Source organism: Paralichthys olivaceus, chromosome 18, assembly GCF_024713975.1.
Source record: "Paralichthys olivaceus isolate ysfri-2021 chromosome 18, ASM2471397v2, whole genome shotgun sequence".
NCBI lineage: Eukaryota > Metazoa > Chordata > Actinopteri > Pleuronectiformes > Paralichthyidae > Paralichthys > Paralichthys olivaceus.
Window position 1 is genome coordinate 10,036,292 of NC_091110.1, and position 22,346 is coordinate 10,058,637.

The 22,346-nt window shown below is 41.2% G+C and overlaps 2 protein-coding genes across 3 annotated transcripts in view; both read left to right on the top strand.

Moving 5' to 3' along the window:
- Positions 1-919: 919 nt before the first annotated feature.
- On the top strand, positions 920-5,539 carry ak1 (adenylate kinase 1). Its single transcript, XM_020081601.2, has 7 exons — positions 920-1,069; positions 3,821-3,858; positions 4,518-4,553; positions 4,647-4,810; positions 4,962-5,078; positions 5,168-5,359; positions 5,456-5,539. Exons 2-7 carry the CDS (start codon positions 3,852-3,854, stop codon positions 5,522-5,524), a joined length of 585 nt encoding a protein of 194 aa, XP_019937160.1. The 5' UTR covers positions 920-1,069; positions 3,821-3,851; the 3' UTR covers positions 5,525-5,539.
- A 6,446-nt stretch (positions 5,540-11,985) lies between these two features.
- Positions 11,986-22,346, top strand: part of eng (endoglin) — a 38,911-nt gene continuing 28,550 nt past the window's right edge. For both annotated transcript variants that reach the window (XM_020082423.2, XM_020082424.2), the window contains exons 1-2: positions 11,986-12,124; positions 13,574-13,759. In XM_020082423.2, the coding sequence (XP_019937982.1) occupies positions 13,702-13,759 (58 nt within the window). In that variant the 5' untranslated portion in view covers positions 11,986-12,124; positions 13,574-13,701. The remainder of the gene's footprint in view (positions 12,125-13,573; positions 13,760-22,346) is intronic.

Here is a 22,346-nt window from a genome sequence, read left to right on the forward strand (position 1 = left end):
GATAACCTTGAGGGCATTTCTTCAGATTTGGTACAAAGACGACCTGATCATAATTTGATGTTCAAAGGTCAGAGTCACTGTGACCTCACAAAACATGTGTTTGATCTCATGATCATATCTGAAGTTTGACTCCTCAAATGTTGGACACCAGTTGTCACTTGGACCCAAAGATTAAATTTCAGTGGTTGAAGGTCACGGTGACCTAATATGAGTCTGGAAAAGAAATGTATGTGGACTGATACTGGACTGGTTAATGGAGGCGTACAACTACAGGGCAGTAATTCTAGTTAATTAACAGGGTACGTCTCAAGTTTACACTTATAGATTCCTCTTTTTTAAGGTTAGGAAAATTCCATAAGTTACACAGAATTTTATCCCATTAATTATATTAGAAAATAAGTCTTCTTATTAAGATCTACTGAGAGCAACACAATCAGTAGACTGGATTTCTCAAGAACAACAAAGCACAAAGGGCCAAAAAGTTTCCTGTTTGCACGACCAAGAGTGAGAAAGAATGTAAAGAATTTATTAAACCACACAGATTTTTATTCAGCTTCTGTTTTCCATTGTTGTGATTTTCTTTTCTTCCCTGTGGTTGCACCCACTCCAAAGCCGTTGCGTAATATTCCCAGTTTCAAGCGAACTCCTAGTGCTGTTAGAGTGTTGTAGTGATCCTCTCTATTCACACCATCAAATAATAATTAAACCACTAAATCTTATTTCTAAAAGGACGCTGCCGGGATGCACTCGTGTGGACATTTATTACATAATGACCTGAAACAAAACCCTCTGCCACAGCCCCTCTCCTCTTCTCCCCCTGCCTCCAATTTCACCCCCCTGTCACTCATTCTCTCCTCTCTCTCTTGCTCCCTCCCTCCCTTCGCCTGTTCTTCCTCCCTCTCACCCAGAATGCAACGCAGCCTGAGCAGGCTCAGCCGAGCTATAAAAAGGAATGGCAAGGGGGAGGGAGGGCTGCCGTGCAGCAGGAACTGTGCAGACACACACTCACGGGGATCCAGGGACAGCAGCCCCTTGCACTGGAATCTAGAGCCACAGCACGAAGAGAGAGGTCAGTACAGAGGACAAAAGGCTCCACTGAGGAAGAGCGGGCAGCAGAATGGCAGGGACTGGGTGTGAACGCTGGCAGAGGGAGAGGAGAGGAAGCGAGAGTGGGCAGGGCTGTGTGATGGTTTGGAGAAGACACAAGACTGTAATGGTGAACTGTCATCTGGCTTCTCGACAAACTTGAACCCGCCACACTGTTTAAAATGCTCAACACTGTCAGAGGATCAGGTTGTTCTGTGCAGGGCATGGAGCTTATATACGTATGTGTGTGAGTGTGTGAGTGTCACAGTGATGGCACTCAATAGAAGGTCGCTCTGCTAAAACAAAAAAGGATTTTCTTCTCCAGACATTTATTTCCACCTCCACCCTGATGACATTTAAACATTCTCATTCACCTCCACCCGTTAAAGGGCAATTCCACACTAGCTGCTCTCACATTCTAGTTCCACTGTCATGCCTTTTAGCTTCAGTAATGGTCATGAGCAGCTGATGGGTGGCTGAGTGCTATCGATCCCTGTGAGAGGAAGTTTGCAGTTTAGAACACACACACACACACACACACACACAATGAATTAATCTCGCTCCATCCTCTCACAAACAACATGGAATATCTTCCACTGCACTGACGTCAAAGGTTCCCCTGTTCTCCCTTAAAGGGACAGTACGCCCAATTACTGTGCACAGTTCCTAAGAAACCAAACATGCTTGGGCAGAATGTACAAATGCATGAAACACTCAGTACTTTGTTGTTGCTATACTTCCAGGGCCCAGTGAGTGAAAGCTTCATCCCCATGCGGTCGACTTGACACCCTATCTCTTAACAGCTGCAGACTGACAGGGTCTTTTTTTAGCCGGGCTGCATGTTTAAAAAAGTGAAATAAGACGCACGAGATGGACTTGGCATTTGGGGGAATCTAGTATCTGTAGATTTAATATCAAGGATGTGATTGTGTCTTGATCAGGTTCTTTAATGTGTCTGCAGTTTCATGGTATTATGTTATTTCTGCATCTGTAAAACATTCATGCACTTTGAACAGACCGTGTATAAAATTCAGAGGGCTCTGTCCCCATGTGACGAAATCCAGCCTCCAGCACTGATACGGCCTCAGCTGGGAAATGCATGAGGGCAATTTCTCTGCATATAGTTTTCACTTCCATAATTCACAGCAAAGTATTTGGTGTAAGTGCCAAAGAAGCAGGGGAGGACTCAAAAGATGGCACCATAATAGGCCAGAGTGAGATTCCCAAACCGGCTCGGTGCTGATTCAGACGCCGGCCTCCAAGTGACATTTACACGAACCACAGGGTTAATGGACGCTCACATAAAACCGGACACCTGAGAAGCAGCAGTAAACCTGAGAACCAGAGAACAAGATGGGATCATTCAGTGTGAATGCTGCTAAAATATATCACTATGGTAAACCAGGGGACACATGGAAATCTGTCATTAGGACAACAGGATTTTTTGTTCTCTGCTGCAGTGTAGGTGCAGAGAAACATAAAACATATCACCTTTCTTACACTTATTAGTCATTCTGGAACTACAGTTACAGATTTGTTTGTATATCAGGTGTGTGCCAGTGAGTCAACAGCCATATTGTGGCAAGGTCAAATAAAGTTTTGATTATATCGAGACCTTTTCTCCCTGACGAACAAATAACAACATGTAACGTAAAAAATCAGCCGTTTGCTTCTTCTTACAAATCTGGTTTCACAAAAAGTCCAAGCAGCAACTTCTCAGGTTACTTGATTAGTACACACGTGTCTGTACGTGATGTAAGTAACACAACAACCAGATCTGGGGTAAACGTAACTGTATGGAAAGGTGAAAATCTCTGTGACAGCATTTGTGGTGTTCGGCCTGTGGAGAAACTGTTTTGGCCGGGGCAGCACCTGTCAAAGCAAGTTTTTCAACCGGAGCACATGACACGGGCACAGGCAGCCACTTAAAGATACAATATCTTTTTACGCATGGCCCAAATACTCAGCCAACCGCCTTCCTCCTTCGTCCTTCCCCTCATTTCTGTCTCTAAGTCAGCTAAAAGAAATGTGTAAACAGGAAGCCTAAGTCCTCTGTAGATAAAGTCATTACAAAAAATACATGACTACAGGACACTCCTGCTGATCAAATGTTAAAGGGCTAGAATTGATCTTATTCTGAATTAGGAGCATTAAATAACACCATTTACAGCATTTAGGTAATGACTCCCTTTGTTTTTAAAAATGCGTGAAAAACAGGAAAGATGGCAAGAAAATAAAAAACACGTAGACACCCTGAAGTGTGCTGCAGCCCATGGGTGCTTCAGTTTTTTATCTTTGCCATATTTTAGCTACACTAATAAAGGTTGTGTAGTTGTTCCACAGAGTGCCTTTGTGCCCTGTGTCTTTCTTTATTCAAACAGAGCTTTGATAATAGATTTTTAGAGTTTATTTTAATAGGTTTTAAACTGGTGAAGCGTTTTAATTAAGGTTGCAGTTGAACTTTTATCAGTGTTGAGACTCTCATACTGTAAATGCTGCTTAGAATTGTTCTTTATGTACATTCACATGTTGACATAACATTATCAAAATGATTAACACTGCTAGAGAGAGAGAGAGAGAGAGAGAGAGAGAGAGAGAGAGAGATACGTATAGTGTCAGTGTCAGTTACTGTACAATAACTGACTAACTGAAAAAATTGTGACTCGTTATTTATTATATTAATAGATTACTTTGCCTCAGTGAAATTAATTTTGTGTCTTTTTCTGTCCTTTAGTCGAAGGAAAGTCCTCACATAACGCAACACAATGGCAGGTAAATAATACATGTTTGATTCAAATGATTTTTCATTAATGAAGATTTGCTGGTTTGTAAATTATTTATCAGCTGAAATGCTGTTGTTTCTTGGACTCTACCTCCCTCTTGTGATGGTCTTTGAGAATACAGTGACTGTCTTCATGTTACATTTAAAGATACTGTACTTACATATGTTATATCATTTATACTGAGAAATAAATGAAAATATCACATTTCATTAGCAACACGATTATTTCTTATGACACAGTATTCATTCAAAATGCAATATTTGTAAAAAAGTAAGTATGATATAGTTTATAAAATAGTCAGAAGTCAGTATTCTGTGTTTTCATTATCTAAAAATCTAAATATATTACATCCATCTAATACTGTTGACATTTATTTGATCTTTATGTAACTCAAACTGCTCCTCTAGTTTCATGCTAGCAGTTACTTAGGGGACAACTGTTGCCATGGCAACACTGTTTGAGTTATAGCACAGACAGTCAGAACAGCTGAGTCCTGCTACTAAAACACATGGGGAATACTTGCACCACTGATTCGACATCTCACCATCGAGATGGTTTGTTTCAAAAGAGACTTTCCTCATTTATTCACTAAACCTGGTTTGTCTACGTTGTTTGATTCAACCTCTCACGTGTATGTGCTCGTTTCAGACAAAATTAAAGATGCCAAGATCATCTTTGTTGTGGGTGAGTACACATTACATGAGCTTTGTCTCAGATTTTTTTTTAGCAGCAGCACATTTAACCACTAAACTAACACTTCCTGTTCGTCTTCTTCAGGTGGGCCTGGCTCTGGAAAGGGCACCCAGTGTGAGAAGATAGTGGTAAAGTACGGCTACACCCACCTGTCGTCTGGCGATCTGCTCCGTGCTGAGGTGGCTTCTGGCTCTGAGAGGGGCAAGCAGCTCCAGGCCATCATGCAGAAGGGAGAGCTTGTGCCCCTGGTAAGAGAGGAACCGACTCCATAGTTTGATCATTTTTCAAAAAGTATTTTTAGCTACTTGTACTGATAAATCAAATGGTTGTGCAGCACCAAACAGAATTTGTGTGATACCTTGGTGAGGGCTGGTGATGATATTCCGGGCCTACTTGCAGGACACAGTTTTGGACATGATCAAGGACGCCATGATCGCCAAGGCTGACGTCTCCAAGGGCTTCCTTATCGATGGCTACCCCCGTGAGGTGAAACAGGGCGAGGAGTTTGAGAAGAAGGTAAGAGGAGGGCGTGAGTCAGTCTGTAATTCATCCCTGCATGAAAGGAAAGAAACAAGCATAAATGAGTCAACTGTTTGGATTCCCAGATCGGAAAACCCTGCCTGCTGCTGTACGTCGACGCCAAAGCAGAGACGATGGTCAAGAGGCTCATGAAGCGCGGCGAGACCAGCGGCCGCTCTGACGACAATGAGGAGACCATCAAGAAGCGTCTGGACCTGTACTACAAAGCGACAGAGCCCGTTATTGCCTTTTACGAGGGCCGCGGTATCGTGAGGAAGGTGAGTGCGGCTGCCATTCTACTGTGAAAAATAAAACAATGTGTAAAATCTGACATACACTGTTCTATTTATATATCTGTTCTTGTTTCGCCTCAGGTTGACTCTGAGCTGCCAGTGGACGACGTCTTCGGCCAAGTGTCAAAGGCTATTGATGCACTGAAGTAAAACAACGTGACTAGATGAGCTGTGTCTGGATGTTGTTTTATTCTTTTTATTCTCACTGTGTCAAAACCATGAGGACAAAACATGAACAACAACAAGAGTAACACAACAGAGGGGTGAAAAGATGCCTTAACTCCACTTCTACTCCAGCAATAACAATCTACAACTTTAAATTACACAACAATGATTCCGCTCAAAGGTGCATTTAGAAAATCCATTTGTTTTTTTCATAAAAGTTGTGACGTCTCGTGCACAGGAGGTCAAACGTCTCCTGACCTTTAAGTTGCTCTTTGTGGAGCAAACACGCAGTTTTTTTCCTGTCTTCTCTCGTCGAGAGTCAAGAGATCATGGGAAAATAACTGTGATTATCCCGTTGAGCATTGGCAGCCACTGTGGATGACATGAATTTCTACTGACCCAGTATTTAAAGCGCATAAACATTGTAGTTTTTCATGAAGATGTACATGTGTAACTATAAAGTGGTGTATGTAAAAGAAGAAAATTAAAATATAGGAAGAACACGTCAGATTTGATTTGTTAATTTATTTCCAGTGACGTGCAATCGACTGCATATTACTGACAATGTGAGCAACAGTGAACAATGACATACTTAACCCTGACACACACACACACACTCACACGCACACACACACACGTAAACAGCCCTTCCAAGTTGATAAAAGGAAACGTTTTTCTTTTCAGAAATCATGTAGACACAACAGGATGCAGGATAGGCTGCTGCAGCTTTAGTTCATCACGGTCACAACTCCTCCAGGTTTTCCTTTACCTCTCACCTTCCTCATACCCACACAGACACACACGCACACACGCACACACACACACTTCCAGCTGGCCAAGCAAACAGTGCAACAGGTATCCGGACTACCCTCCAAGGGGAGCTCTGATCATGACTGTGCGCTGTCGGGATGAGGAAGAGGAAAAACGGCTTCTGAGGAATAGGGGACAGGATGTGTCTGTCGGAAAGTCAATCAAGAAAAGGCGTCTGTAAGCACTTTCATGAAGTCATCGAGGATGCTGTCGGAATGCTAGGAATGCTGCTCTTACCTAATAAAGGTACAAAACAAAGGTGGAAGAAAGGTGGTGGCGGATGGAACCCAGCACGTACAGCAGAGACATGTGAGACACACTGTGAGTGTGTCACTGTGCACTAAAAGGATCAAACCCCTAAGAAGCTTATTTGAAGGACCACCGCTCGATGTGGCAAGTACAGAACATTGGAGCAGACAAGACAGCTGGCAATTTACTTAGTTTAACATTTTTAAATTCAGAGGCCCTCCAGTGGTAGGATAAAAAAAATAGCACCAGAAATATTTGATATTAATACTCATCTCAACCTGAGCCAACTCAGGCACTTAATCAAAACCCTTCAACACAGGAAGGGATGTGCAAAACATATTTATTTTTGGTTTCCTCAAATAAAGTGCCGCACCTTCATTTCTTTTCAACCCGCTTGCAGAAGTAATGGTTAAGTCCTTTAAACCTACTTGATGATTATTCAGATGGTTTAATAATCAAGTGGCACATCTACAAACGTGACTTTCTGTGTGAGGCTTCCTGCAGATGAACCTAAAGAATGTGTGCGCTCTGTATAATCGTGGGCTCTTACTGCTGCTGCGGCAGACTGTGACATTATTGCAAGGAGAGCAGTTATTAATATCACATTTCAGTTTAGTATCAACAGAAATGGATGAGGTGGAAATGATACTGCAGCCTCGACAAAAAAGAAAATCAAAAGTTGCCACACACAAACTGAATGCATGAATACTGCATGGTTGCATAATGCATAAATGCACACACAATACTTTTGTCTCTACTGTATTAAAATAAGAAAGGTTGAAGCGCAAAAATGTGGGAGGACCATGCTATGATACGGTAAATCTGAAAAAAAACAATTCTGGATCCACCCACTTAATAAAAACCACTCCAACTTTTGATGTGTCTTTCCGTGGCACATATCGCACCCCTCCACAAAGTTTCAATAAAATGAGTTGTTTCGTTTTTGTGTTATCCTGCTAATATACAAACAAACAGTCAAATGGTAATGAAAAACCTAGATGATTAGTCAGAGAGCTGATTCCTCCGCTGAGGCTAATGCTCTGTCTCACCATGTCAAAGCAGTGTTTCCCATTGATTATCTAGACTGAATTATCTGGTCCGACACAGTTTCATAATGAAACCATTGTGTCTGCAGCGGTATTTGCCTCGAGCCTGCTCGTGCTGTTGTCCATAAAGTTGTCACTGTCCAAGCAGACAGTGACACCTCATGGTTTCAGCTGCAGTTGTGTTAGTTGAACTTGTCTTTCATGCTCAGGTTTGTGTACCTGTCACTCGGAGCCTGTTGCACAGAAGCGTGACCTTCATCTCCTCTTCCGCCACAGATTGAATTAATAAAAAATAAAAAATTCTGCCCATTTATTTGAATCTGCTGCAGAATTGAATGGGTTTTTCCTCAGGCCCACCCATGCATTAAATTACATGGTATTCGGTTCTGTAGCTTTTGCATTATCCTGCTCACCAACAAACACGGGAGAAAATGTAACCAGCTGGGGGTAGACATACACAACCAGGACCACTCATTTCATTAAATCCTAACTTCCTCACTCTGAGTAAAAACCCTGGATCACATTTAAAAGTGAGGTATGATTTCACCAATAGAATAATAAATGTGTCTATAATGAGGGCCTCTGTTCGCCTCGTATCAGTCTCGGATATGACTGCCGCGAGGGCCATGCGTCAGATCCCCCCTTGGAGGACGATAAGGAAACAAGTGAGTCAACGCTTGTTCTTAACTCTCTCTGTCTGTCCTCTGCTGCGGACTGTGGCGCGCTGGCTGGCTGGCCGGCTGGCACCACAGAGACCCAGTGGCACCGCGCGGGAACCAACGTCAACCTGACGATGAAAGACGATGGCCGATTGTTTCCTGTTATTGAAACACCACTCATGGGTGGGGATGGAGAGCTGGGGCCAGGCTCCATTTAAAAAAAAGGGAAAAAAAGGAAAGCCATTGAAGGAGGAGAAGTGCTTCAGCAGAATCCAGCGTCCTCTGTCCAACCTCAGATGTGATGCAGCACCTAAAAACCAACGCCAACTGTGACATATGGCTATTAAACAGAAGTGGGCAATATTATATTTAATTAACAAAGAATGCAGGGAGCGTAAAGCTGTCTCTGTTTAGTGTTGCATCCCAGGAGCTTTCCTTTGTTCACACTGCCTGAAGGAAGGAGGTCGAGGCAAGTTCACAGTCACTACGCTGAATATCAACAGGTCTTTATTTTCATACCGTATGGTGGACTAAATGTATCTCAGTGCATTGTGAACAGTAGTATGCAATATACACCATCATGCATTGCGTTCACAACATTGTATCTGGTGATTCTGCTCCCTCTTATTCTTCTCAAAAATATCTGAATTATTGTGAGGATAAAAAAGACAGGTTTATGTTTTAGCATATGTCCCTAATATTTTATATATATATATATATATATATGTTCTTTATAAATCATTTTTTTATGAGCAGCATTTACACATGGTCATAGAATGTTAATGCTGATAAACATAATAAACATATATTATAGGATTTTCCACTGGCTGAGGTTGTTTTGTGCGTCATCATGGTTAGACCTGAGCTCAAAGCTCTACAGTACACGTGAGTCTCAATTTAAAATCATTAACATTGAATGATGGTGCATGATTCATTCGATCATCTCATGTTTAATATTTTGAAATATCAGAATTAGGAATAACTTTATGTAGTTATTCCTCTGCCAAAGACCCATAGTCCCCTTAATTCAACCAATCTGCACCAAACTGCGGTGGTGGTTAGAAGGTTTCCAGTTTTAATCTCCTGTACCCACCTGGGATTGGCTTCGGCTTTTACCGTGACATTTCAAGGATGAGCTGTGGATGGATGCACCAAATTGTTCACACTCATAGATACCGATGAAAATGTCAAAAAAGTCCCATCTCACAATGTTCAAGAAAGTCAAAAAGTTGAGTTCTTTCCTGACCCATACAACATCCTTTCACTAGTTCTGGTTTTATCTTGCCCACAAACAAACGGACAGGGGTGAAAACATGATGCACACAGAGAGAGAGACACAGACATAGTTGCTGTTTGGATAATTGTATTTGCTACTGCCGTTCTGTAATTATTCTAAATGCTTCTGTGGCATTTTTGAAGTCTAGTCTACATCTGTTTTTTTTCTCCTCTGCTGCTCCTGTGCCGAGAGTTGATTTGATGGGATCATGACTCATCTGGGTCTGCTCTGTACAGAAGGATGTTGTGTCTACTCTGTTTTTCTCAGTTTATTTTTCATTATGAGATGATGGTAGAGCAGCAGCCAAAATTAAATGTTCTGCAACGATTAAAGTCCTAAAAAAAACGAATTTAATTTAATTTAAAACATACATATACACACACATATATAGTAGTTTGGATTTAAAACATTTACATATACATATCCACACACACATAATAACATAACAGAACTAATCAAATTTTTGCTGCTCTGACACATGATCACTTGGATTGAGGGGCTCTGTCAAATCCAACATTTTAAGGGATTGAAAATCTATGAGCATGTGCAATTTGATGCAGATCCGAATACATTTCTGGTTCAAGTAGAATTAAATGCGCTATCTTTACACTTTGGGTTAATTAAATCCTATTTTACTTTGAAGCTTCTTTTGTCTCTGACTTTACTTCCTGTCTTTGTCTGGTTTCCCTCCTTCCTGGTCTGCACCTGCTCTCATGTCACACCTGAGTTCAATGATTGCTGCCTCCTTTAGTCTTAGTGTTCTTCTCTGATTACTCTGTTTTCAGGTTTGCTGGTATATATACAAATCCACAAATCATACCTCTCCTCTCTTTCAAGCAGAAACTGAAAATCTGACACAATGGTTTGTCTACATTCCCATACAAGTGTTTTTTTTCCCCCACTTACTTTTGATCTATTGCACGTCCTCTCAGGCCAGACTGAGGTTGACGTGCACGCTGCAAGGAAAACATTCCGCCATGTCGCTCTCGGAAAAGCACAGGGATATAAACAAGAAAACAAATGATGTCTGGATTCCATGCATTCATCCGCTATACGGCTTAGACATAAAGATGCAAACAAGGAAGGAAATGTCACGCAGGCACAGGGAGAACATGAAAACAGCAGAGAGGCCTAATTGCTGAAAAGGGGTTTTAACCCTCTTTGTGTGAGGTTATAACCGCTGTATCACTGTGCCACCATGGCTCAATTCCACTTTCACATCTATCGACTCACATTTTTTACAGCAAACAGTGACATATAAAAAGTGTAACTGCTACAATTAAAAAATCCCCCGTCCAAGAGTCCTTCACTGTAAAGACTACGGCAGCTTTTGGGCAACCACTGTGTGGGATTCAGATCAAGTGTGGCCTAAAACTGATTGAAAGAGTCAGATGTCAGATAAAACTGTGATTATGAAGCATTTCAAATCAGATCAAACCTCATCCTCCCTCTTTCAGAAGAAAACCCCAAATTATTCTGCAAAGTGCAACAACAATTAACCATTTTCAATGGATGCATGTTCCTTATATTGTTCTTTGACTGAAAGGGGTGAGGGGTAATAATTCTCAAAGGTATATTTCATTTTCTTAAAAGTATTTGTAAATATTGAAATAATAAGATGATACAGTTCACATTATTTTTGAGTCATGAGGAAAGAGAAAGCTGTTAGTCTTGTTTATTTCTAGGCATGTTTAGCTGATTTTGATGATGATGGACACTGAGACACTGAGAACGATCATTGTGTTGAATTTTGATGTTTTGGGGAAGGACAAGATAAGAACGTTGCTTTTTCCTGCTCAGACAATGTTAATGTCACTTATTAAAAGATTGTATATGCATTTATAGATTGTGTACATGTATGAATATCAGCGTATTTAGGCCTATATATATATACATGTTTGCTTAATATTTGTTTTCTTATGCATAAAATCTCTGCCTCTGTGTCTATCTCTCTATCTCTCGCTCTGTATATCAATCTCTCTCTCTCTACATATATATATATCTCTCTCTACATGTATCTATATCTCTCTATGTCTTTTTATTTTGTATTTATTTTCTTCTTATTTCATCTATTTATCTAATGTGATGTATCCATGTAATCAGTTGTTTCCTCAGAGCTGTGTGTGTTCTGGGGTCTGTGTGGACAGTGGGACATGTTGCTCTCTCTTCTCTCTGCAGCCTGGTGCCTGGAGGTCGAGGAGCAGCTCAGTGTTTCTGACACTTGTAACATTCAGGGATGAAAACTGCGAATCAGTCGTTGAGTTGACAGAATTACGCGCAGCCAGTGGACTCTGTGGACTCAGTGGAGTCAGTGGACGATGCGTGAGAGTGGGCAGCAAGAACCCCCCCCCCAGAAAGAGGAGGAGGAGGAGGAGGAGGCCGGTGGTGGGAGGAGTATAAAAGTCAATGTGCACCGCCCAGGACTGCAGTGAAAAAGTTTTGTCAAGTCCTGACACCGTGACACGTCTGAGAGCTGTCACCTCCTCTCCTGTGGATTATTCCTCCTGACTTACTCCTCAAAGAAAACATCCACTAACTCGAGACAGTAAGTTTGTGTGATTCTTCTCTGTGTTTCTCGCTCGAACAGAGGACGTGGTTTTATTTCTCTGATAGAACAGACGTCAGCGAGTCAAGCTCGAACTCTCTGCTTTAAAATGTGACTTATGAAATCATCAACACTTACTGATGAAGTCATAAAGTTTTATAAAGAGCGAGCTAATTGTGGATTATTTGTAAAGAGGCTGTTTATGTTAAATGAGGGATATTTCCTGTTTATCTTAGTGGGTTATTTCGCCTCATTGATTAAATGATCAGTTTATTACAAATGGACGCTAGGTCTGGGCGATATATTTAAAAATGTCACATTTTCTTACCGGTCGATATCGATAATTATCACGATACATTTGAAATTATTGCTCGTTTGAAGTTTAAAGTTTGAATGTTGATTGTTGATGTTGTACCTCCTCAATGTGCTTAAGGTATGCATACGCATTATACAGGTGATAATAATAATAAATCAAATATAATATATATATATATATATATATACAGTAACAAGGTGCTTTACAAGAGGAAATGATAAAAACAATGTAACAGCAATGTGAAGATCACACAGCAATTGTACATAATAATAAATTTTATTTGAATCACAGTTTTAACGATACTCAAAGAGACATACAAATTTAGAAAGTGCGGAAATCAAATTAAAGTGAATATATTACACTTTTCTTATACAGCCATTGATGTAAATAATATTACCATTATTACCGATGTTGATTAATCATCCAGTCCTAATGGACACAGTTGCTTTTCACACTTTTATTACATTTATTGCTAAAGTACACTTTTATGAAATACACTGCAAGTTGTAGATATTTTCTCCCACCTACAGTTTGAAGTCCAGGGAAATAACGTGATTTTTTTTCTTCTGCCTTTTCCTTTGGAATTGCATTAACAGTTTACACAGGCTCTTCCTTTCCCCTCCAGCTATATGAATCATATAACAAGAGCGGCCCTCCCGCTTATCTGATCTGGGCATTGTGATATTATTTAAAGAAAGCGATGTCGTGTAGTGCTTCCTGAAACAGTCGAGCCAGAAGCTAGTGACCAGCAGATAACCCTGTGGTTCAGACCCCTTATTGTGCTCGAGGGAAAACGCAGAGAAATATTGTGGGGTTAATTCAGCGAATGTAAGCAACATTTCACTCAATGTCAATTTCTTGATTATTTAGTTGCATAGAATTGAAGGGTAAAATAGACTTTTAATATTTATGTAGTAGTTGTCAATAATACCTATTAATCAGCATCAGATATTTGTTTTATTTCATGATTATTTCAATACTTGTTTTGACTTTGTCCACTGAGTATAACACTAAGTCACCCCCCTTATCCACCAGCACATCACCTCATTGATTCCACGCCTCTTTTATTTTCTCCCTCTGACCTTTTGACCTTTTTAAAGACTGAAAAATTGTCTGCTCTTCCGCTGTCACAGTCATCGCTGCTCTGCTGCTAGACAAGGACGCTTCAGCAACTACCCTCTGCACCCCCAAGAGTACCTCCACACCCCCCAGGGACCTAGACTCAGCCCACACCAGCGCCTCAGACTTTAACTCAGCAGACATGGAGGGTCACACGGTGAGGCTGGCTCTGCTTCTCTGCATCACTGCTGCAGCCTCTGGTAAGCTCACCAAACGTTGTTCAGTGTTTTCAGCATCTAAAAAAAAAAATCTTTGCTAAAACATGCATTTATTTATAAGTGTATAACCTAAGACGGGCCTCCTGGGTTTATTTCAACAGTTGCAACCCTCAGTTCAGAGGCAGACATCAGTCTTGTCTTGTGTTCTCACATCGTTTGATTCTCAGGACATAAAAGAGCATTATTTGTGCTTGTGTTTCTTTTCTTTTTTAAATCTTTTTTATGTTTTTGCACGTTAAATCAGGGTTTTACACTGGGTCTGTGGAGAGGTTATAATTGTGGCATCTCTGGGCTGAATGATGGTTAATGCTCACTGCTGCCGTGCACGATATTTCATTAGAAGAGGAGATAAATATGATGGTGCAAGAGCCAGAGATAAAAGAAAATCTACAAAAGACACAAGAAACAAGAAAACATGTGAGCAGCCTATAGATTTGATGTGATCCTCCTCCTTCTAACACCTTCCTCCAATAGCTGCATGTCCATACCAAATTTAAACATGTAATCCCTACTGAGGAATCTAGAACCCCTTCCTTTGCCCTCAGGCCAGAATCCAGCTTCATGTTCTTACCGGTGCCCTGCACTGAAGTTTGTGCCTCACATCCCTGCAGCAATCTGGCACTAAGGGGGGCCTGCATGGATTGGTCACTGAATAAACAATTGTGAATAGTTTATTGTGTCATCATTTCTTTTAGTGTAAATATCTTTTATATTATGATCCACGTCTATGGATTTAAATTTAAAAAGTGCATCATGTTAGAAACTTAGTTCCAGATCTGTTTCATTCCAGTTAGAAGGTAACAAAGTTTGAAATTTGTTCCGATACCACGTTTCCATTTCTGACACTGATTACGATATTTGAACTTTGCGTATCAGCCGAAACCACACACCAATCCGATGCAAGTGGATGTAAAACAATAACACTTTATAGAACCTAATTTTATATATATTTTTCGTGTGCTACTAAATAAATAGAGAAATCGGTGCATATATTTGCATATGCCTGATTTTTTTCGCTGTAAGCAAACCATATGGTCTGGAAGATTTACCTTTATATGTTATTGCTTTTTTTATTTGTAACATATAAAAATATAAAAATGCAAATCACAAAGCACCCTAACTTTATATGAAACAGTTTTAAAGTTAAGTCGGAGCGAAATAAGCTTGTCCGCAGTCATCACTCAATGCCATATTTGGAGGTGAAAAAGACACTTGAGCACCAAATAACCTTTCTCATCCTTTGGGTCTATAAACACACACCAGAAAGATGAACTGGTGTTTTCAACTTGCTTTTTAAATAAGGCAAAGCAGTTCCAGTGAGCGTATACATCACTGTTAAGATTATGTGCCAGAAAAACAAGCCTGTTCTCTGAATCTGGCTTCGCTGCTGACCCTGCTGTATGACAAATCACAATATTGCCACTAGTGCTAAACACCCTCTCAGCAGGGATGCTGGTGGCAGGGATACAGAAGTATTTTTTGGCCAACTGGCAGACCTGCGGAGAGTTGACCTCATGTAGCTTCCACTGCAGGGGATCAGTCTCGCTGTCTGCTGGCGGAGCCTTAATTGCCTCTGTGACACATAGTTCTGTTCTCGCCATCAATTTTTTCTTTCTTGGAAGAAGCTTACGAGAATTTTCTTTTTCCTCTTTATTTATTTTTTTGCATCTGCTACAGCTGCTTTATGAGGAGGCCCAGAGGGAGCTGTGGCACTGTTCTCAGACAGCCTGTGACTCTGTGCTCTGAATGTCCCAACATTAATCAAAACATTGGTGCATTGTTTATTTGTCATTTTACAGTCCAGTATTGTCGTATTAATTTGTCATTTTCTCTGAAACCGTCTCCTGGGCTCAGTGCTGCGATATTGTCGCACATATGAAGCACAAACATCAGCTGTGACACACTAAGGCCGGCGGTGCGCTCTATATGAAATCAAATTTACACTTTCTCAGACTAAATAAGATGCAGTGAAAAAAATATTTACACTGCGATTTGAGGTCTGTTTGTTTTTAATAGCATCCATGCCAGCTGCAAGTCACTGTGAGAGCAGACACTGGGCCAAAGTTCCTCAAAAGAAGAAGTAAACAAAGAAAAAGTAAAAGTAAATCAAAAATAGCCTTCAGTCTGCAACAAATCCCATGATACCCCTGGCCCATTGTGTTTTAGCTTTATATAAAGTACATATATATTTTTCACCCCATTTCCATAGCATCAAACAACTAATGAAAACCAAGCTTACCAGAAAGATGAATACTTGAACATACATCAGTGTGACAGGAAAGTTTGACATCTGTTATTTGGTCCAAGTCCTATCCTCTAACATGGAGGAGGTAGGGTTCATGACCTATACTGCATCTAGCCACCAGGGGGAAATCAAGATGATTTGGCTTCACCTTTAGGGAGCTGTCATGTCTTCCATCTTTATGTACACTTTAACTTTAGACAGATGCAGTATGATGATAAGTGAAATAACAGATGAGCTGGTGTCGTTTAGCTAATCACATTAGCCTGCTTGCCAATAGTTGGTCATTAATATAACACTTACAGATTGTCGTTAAATTCTAAATGTTCCCATTGGCTCATGAAACCCTTTGTTGAGTGGGTCTATATGAAGCTTTAAAGAGTCTGTTGCTGATTTAAAATGCTGGCTGGTAAAAACTGTGGTAATCTTGACTCCACTTCTTTAGTTCCAGCACTGACTCTCAGTGTCTCCTGAGCTGGAGGCAAACGAACACAGACAAAAATCTTAATCTCACCCTGACATTTGATGAACACAGATAAATTCTGTCATGACATTCTGTTTTCTCTGGATTATTTATAGAGAAAAAAATCCACCCCCTGTCCATGTCTGTCATCATCCCTGATTATTAAAATTTCACTATATGTTGGGATCAGTCAGGCCTGGCTTTTTCCTGTTTGTGGCTCATCCATAATCTCCGAACAGACTGTCCGTCAGGCTCCAATAGAACAGACGGCTTCAGCCCGGTCTTAGTTTCACTGTGCTGCCTCCCTGTGTGGTTGATTGTGTTTAAAATGCTGTGCTTTGTTTTGAAGGCCTTACATGGTCCAGCCTGTGGGTTTATCTCCTGAGCACCTGTGAATCCCTTTCAGTCATTTAACTGAGGGAATATGTTTGTGCCAAGATCATACAGACGCTGATGCCTTTGCAATAGAGAAATTTGTTCATCCTTTATATATAGATGCTTCCTTTTTTAACAAAACATGCTTAAGACGTGTCTTAGGTTTCTGTCAGTGCCTGTCTGCAGTTTGTGTTTGGACAACTTTTGTTAATCTTGTTTATTCATTTTTGGTTATGCACTGTTACTGCATTTTAAAACTTCATGACAGCTGTGTTTAAAAGCATATAATGAAGATAAATGTCCTCATCTTACAGACCCCGAAACCTAAATATGTAACACAGGCTTTCTGGTATATTTATGAATATATAGTTTATATAATATATTTATATTATACTATCCAGGCACAAGCTGAGATAACCTGGATGTCATCGGTGGGGTTATTTCCTCAGACTTGGACACAAAGACAACTTTATCTTCTTAAGGTTTGACTACTTCCCCTTTAAGGCTTTTAACTACTAGAGTTTCAGCAAATGCATATTTTCATATGCATGTGACTCACTAGTTATATCGTCCCTCTGAGAACTTTTTCAAATTTTAGTTTGACGACTTTTTAATGGCAAACACAATAACCGTGACCACTTAAAGTCGACTGTAGCCGTCTGACACACAATCCATTATCTATGCATCTGACTGAAGTCTTTCTATTTAGAGATTTTTATCCACTGTGTGTGCGACATTTCCTGCCAGGGAAGTGGTGTTGAATATGCCCCCCGCTGCAACAACTTTCCCAGTGGGAGCCAGGCATCATGATGTTGTCTGCCAGACCGCTTGCATTTCTGCCTACCCCAGAGTCTCCCTCCACGGGCTGAAGGAAAAGTACAAAAGTGATTAGTGAGCCGCTAGAGGAAGGAGGCAGTGAGGGAGAGCGCAGTGGAGGGAGGGAGGGAGGGAGGGCCGTCTGAAAATGGATGTCAACCGGGGAAGGAGAGCGAGACAGACAGACAGACAGACAGAGATAACAGAATTCATAAAGACTGATTCATGGAGACAGCGAGGGAGTGGGAGGTCAAATTTTTTGGGACTGTCAAAGAGCAGATAAGTGGTTCAGAAGGGAGATCAGGGGAAAGAGAAGTAAATAGGGGATTAAAGAAACAGAGAGATAGGAGAAAAAGGACAAGACACAGATAAAGACAGGGAGTTAAATCATAAGTTGGACAAAGTGGAAATACAAGACTGTGAGTCGTCGGATGAAAAAGAAAAAAAAAGACCAAAACGTTAAAAGAAATGAGCTGTCAGGGCGGGGGGGGGGGATAAGAAAAAAACATACAAAGAAAAGGAAAGAAATGACAAAGATTTCTCAGAAGACATGCTGCAGTAGAATACGCAAGAGGCAAAACAAAAAACAAAAAGAAAAGAAAGTATAGGAAAAAAACGTTCATGTTAAAAATGGCGTCGAGTCATAACAGTCCACTTCCCCTGTTTGACTGTAGTGAGCCAGCTCTGCCTGCAGTCAGACTGGGTGGCAGGGAGACGCGACCACTTGTCGCTGCCTCAGACCGATTTCAATCTCCTTCAGTGTTATGCCCCTCCCAAATAACAATCCATTTCTGACCGCCTCGCTTTTCCTCTGTTTGAATACAGAGAGCCGAGCGAGGGAGCCTAACGCTGTGTTCCTCTCGACCCCTCGTTCCCACGTGATCTCCACTGCGGCTCGCACTTATTATCAAGGGTTACGATGGTGCAATTAAAAGGCATGTCATTTAAGTCTGTCTTCATATTTAGGGGGAAAAACTTTTTTTTACGTTTTAACAATAAACAATAAAATGAGTGTAGCAAACTGCATTTCTTTCAAATCTTCTCCCCATTTTTTCTTTTCACTTTCTAACATGATGTTAACTAAGCGTCCTAATGCAGAAAACAACTATTGCACACTTTGGTGGTAGTTACAGGTCTCTAACTGTACTTGTTACCACATTTAAATCCACTAGATCCTGATTTTTTTTGGGATCATCAGTCATCCATAACAACCCCATTTACATGTCATGAAATGTGTAATGCAATAATTGTGATCTACTACATATGCAAACAACCTGCCAGAGTCTTGACCATTTAAGCACATGAAGAATTTAGTATATCATGACCGTTCATCATATAGATTCCAGATACTGGCCCTTTGTAGTCTTGTAGAATGCAAAGTTTTCCTTATGGATGTATTGCATGAGCGCTGAATGGCTCATTAGTTGGGGGCGAGATAAACGCCTCGTCAGCATGGCGGCCGCTTGTGCCCATGTCAACATGCCTGCAGTCTACGCAGATAAGGCATGGCATTATGTGCCCTTATCTGCAGATCTGTCTGAGCAAGGTCCAACATGGGATCTGCACAAGCATAAGAAATGTAGCAGGACCCCCAGTCAGGTTAAATAAACTCCAGATAACAGCGTTCTACATCATACGTCTTCATTTCACTGGAACTAAAATCTCTCTTGTGGATTTAATTAATGACGGCACTATTTTGCTGGGCAGCATCAGTCTCTTAATCTTCTTTGGCTGAACACTCATGAACAAAATGTTCCCGGGTAAAATAGTATAAAACGCTTCCTGACAAATGACGACTCTTTGCTTTGAACTTTTCTCTCAACATAAAAAATAAATCCAACAAACGTCATCCTTTGTTGGAATGAATATTTACCCGAAATAGCATTTTAGAGAACCATAATGTTATTTCTTTAAGCACTTGGCATTTTTCCTGAGGAGAAGATACTATCTGTCTGTGAACTGCAGACCGGCTTGCTTTCTAAAGTCGTCAGTGTTCAGCTGAGTGCTGTAAAATGGCAGAGGCTCTTCATCCAAGCACTGGGTGGGTAGTTTTCCTGTTGATTCAGGTGCCACACCGGTCAATCTGTATTTACAGAGCTGAGATCTGATGTCTGACTGTGTACATGTGTGCACTGGTGCACGTTTGATGGGATGGATTTGGACACTGGATTTTTCATTTGCTCCCCTTTCTGTGATGTAAGCAGAATATGTGACTCAAAGCCTATTTTAATCTGCTCACATACAGTAGCTACAACAAATCCAACAGTCTAACTCGAGATACTTAATAATCACAGATGCTCGAGGGAATAAAGTTACACTTGTCGACTCTCCCCACTCCAGACACTTCCATTTGTTTAATGTGAAAATGAAACCATAAACGAGAAGCTGTCTCATATCGTTCCCTCTGTGAAAGGATTCAAAAGTGTTTTTAGAGGCTTTGTTTTCTCGTGGCCATATAAACTCAAATAAATCACTAAAATATAAATGTTTTGTTTCTCAGCTGTATATAATAGAATATAGGCTTCTTTTACATATGTCAACAAACTTTAATTGCATCAAAATACAATATTTAGCTTTTGGATGCAGGGGGCAGATCTAGGAGTGGCACTGTGTGTGGTGTGGCTCAAATCTATAGAGCTAACGATGTTGAAAATATAATTGGCCCTCTGTTTAAACTGGGGCCCCTGTATGGCCCCTGATTTAGGGAAATCCTACATCCTGAACTGGTTTGTTATGTGAATTATAAAAAAAAAAAATCGGCAAAGATACCCAAGATGTTGTTATCAAACCCTTATGACAAACAAATGTAATTAAGGCTTTTTATTTAGAAATTTAATGAGAGACTTCACTATAACTATGAAAACAAAGAGAACACAAATGCTACCAAATAAATAGAACCTTAATAAAGAAGAAAACACATAAATGTACATCTTTTCTGATCATTGCTTATTCTGTAAAATTAATATCTACATAAATGCCATTGAAAGGCTCTAATCATCAATCGATCAGGCTCTGCTTTTCCTTATATTCACATCACGGTTTGTACTTTTGGTTCCATCAAATACGTTAAACAAAAATATCAATGCCTTCATTGCTATTCTACCCTCATATTAAAACACATTAATATTTACCGGCAAAAATCAGTCAAGAAGAACGAGCTAATCTCTGTTGATTCTACACGAAGCATATGTTGTGTGAAGCTACATCAATCTTGAGTGATTGGGAGCAACCACTGTGCGATGAATCCCGAATGCTTCAGTCTGCCTTGATCGCATGCAGTCAGACTAAAACTTGCCAAATTAGTCTGTCCGTCCACCAATTAACTCTCAGATGATTAATTGTGTTTTGTTGGTGCTATTTCATCGTGGGGGGGGGGGGGGGGGGTTCTCACCACATATAGTAAGCAAATTGAAAAGATGCATCTGGAATATAATAGATCACCTGAGAGGATGCAGATATATTTTTCATGCCTCAAGCTGCTGCTTTCTGCCGCAAACTGTTAATCTGCATTGAATTAATACAGTATGGCTAATGACTAGCAGCAGACGGGGCGTAAAGTGAGTGAGCAAGCGACGGAGGAAGTCAGCCACCGTCCCTCTGTACGCCACCGTCTGACTTGTTGTTCCGCTGGCTTCCGACAGCGATGAGACGACGGGCGAATGGCTCCCAGAGGCGTAAACAGAGCGAGTGTGAAGACAGGCTGTCTCCAGACCCGCTATCGCATCCTCTGTTCCTCTCCAGCAAACACAGCAGCACTTGGCGCACAGGCACGCGAATAAAGTCTTTTTAAGCCAAAAAAACAGACAAGACTAATCAGCCATATTTCTTTTAATACAATTTGGGGACTTCGGAAGAGAGGAGGTGAGATAGGTCAGGAAGCCTGTGTGTTGGGCAGAGTTTGTAAAATGTGCAGTTTGCAGGGGTGAGAGGCCAGGGGACAGTGCGGGCCCCTGCAGAGCACTGATAAGAGCTTGTTTACCTTCCTGTGGATGGTCAGGCCTCAATCTGCAGTTGCGGAAACTCCAGGACAATAGGTGTGTGTGTATGCGTGATGTGTGTGTACTGTATGTGGAGTCGAGAGAGAGAGCGAGAGACGGGGAGAGAAAGTCGAGGCAGGCTTGAAGTTCCCCTTTCCCTCTCAGACATAACTCCGATAGAGCCGCTGACCCCTCCCTCCCCCTTTCCCCATCATGACTCCGTCGCCCGACCCTGGACACAAACAGTTTACTCGACCCCGGGGGACAGAGGGAGACAGTTGGTCTTGACGTTGTCTACTGTCAGGGTTTCCCCTCCAGTTTTTTTTTCTTCCCTCACTGTCTCTCTTTGAAATGCAGCCATTCTCTCCAGCTGCAAGTTCTGCGCCGCTTCATTTTGCATGGAGCACTCTAGGCGAGTAGCTGATGCTCTTTGCCACAGTGACTGACAATGAGTCAGGACATGAAAGACAGGGCATGAAATCAAGCCTGCCTGCCTGCTCGCCTGAGGTGAGTGAAAAGGCAGCTAGTTATCGGCCCCCAGGTACACTCAATGCCTTGAATCTAAATCAACGTTTAGCTAAGGTCTGACAGAAATGAAAAATTCAAGGGCTCGTCGCCGCCTGTCAGTCCCGAGCGTAGCGCAGATTCTTCGAGTTAAGGGAGCAGTGTTGGAAACGGGTAAGAAGAAGTGGATAA

What these genes read in the sequence shown, in the direction of transcription:
- ak1 (XM_020081601.2), top strand. An exon ending in GCGAGGAGTTTGAGAAGAAG is followed by an intron (nt 5,079 to 5,167) that starts GTAAGAGGAGGG and finishes TTGGATTCCCAG; the next exon opens with ATCGGAAAACCCTGCCTGCT. An exon ending in GCCGCGGTATCGTGAGGAAG is followed by an intron (nt 5,360 to 5,455) that starts GTGAGTGCGGCT and finishes GTTTCGCCTCAG; the next exon opens with GTTGACTCTGAGCTGCCAGT.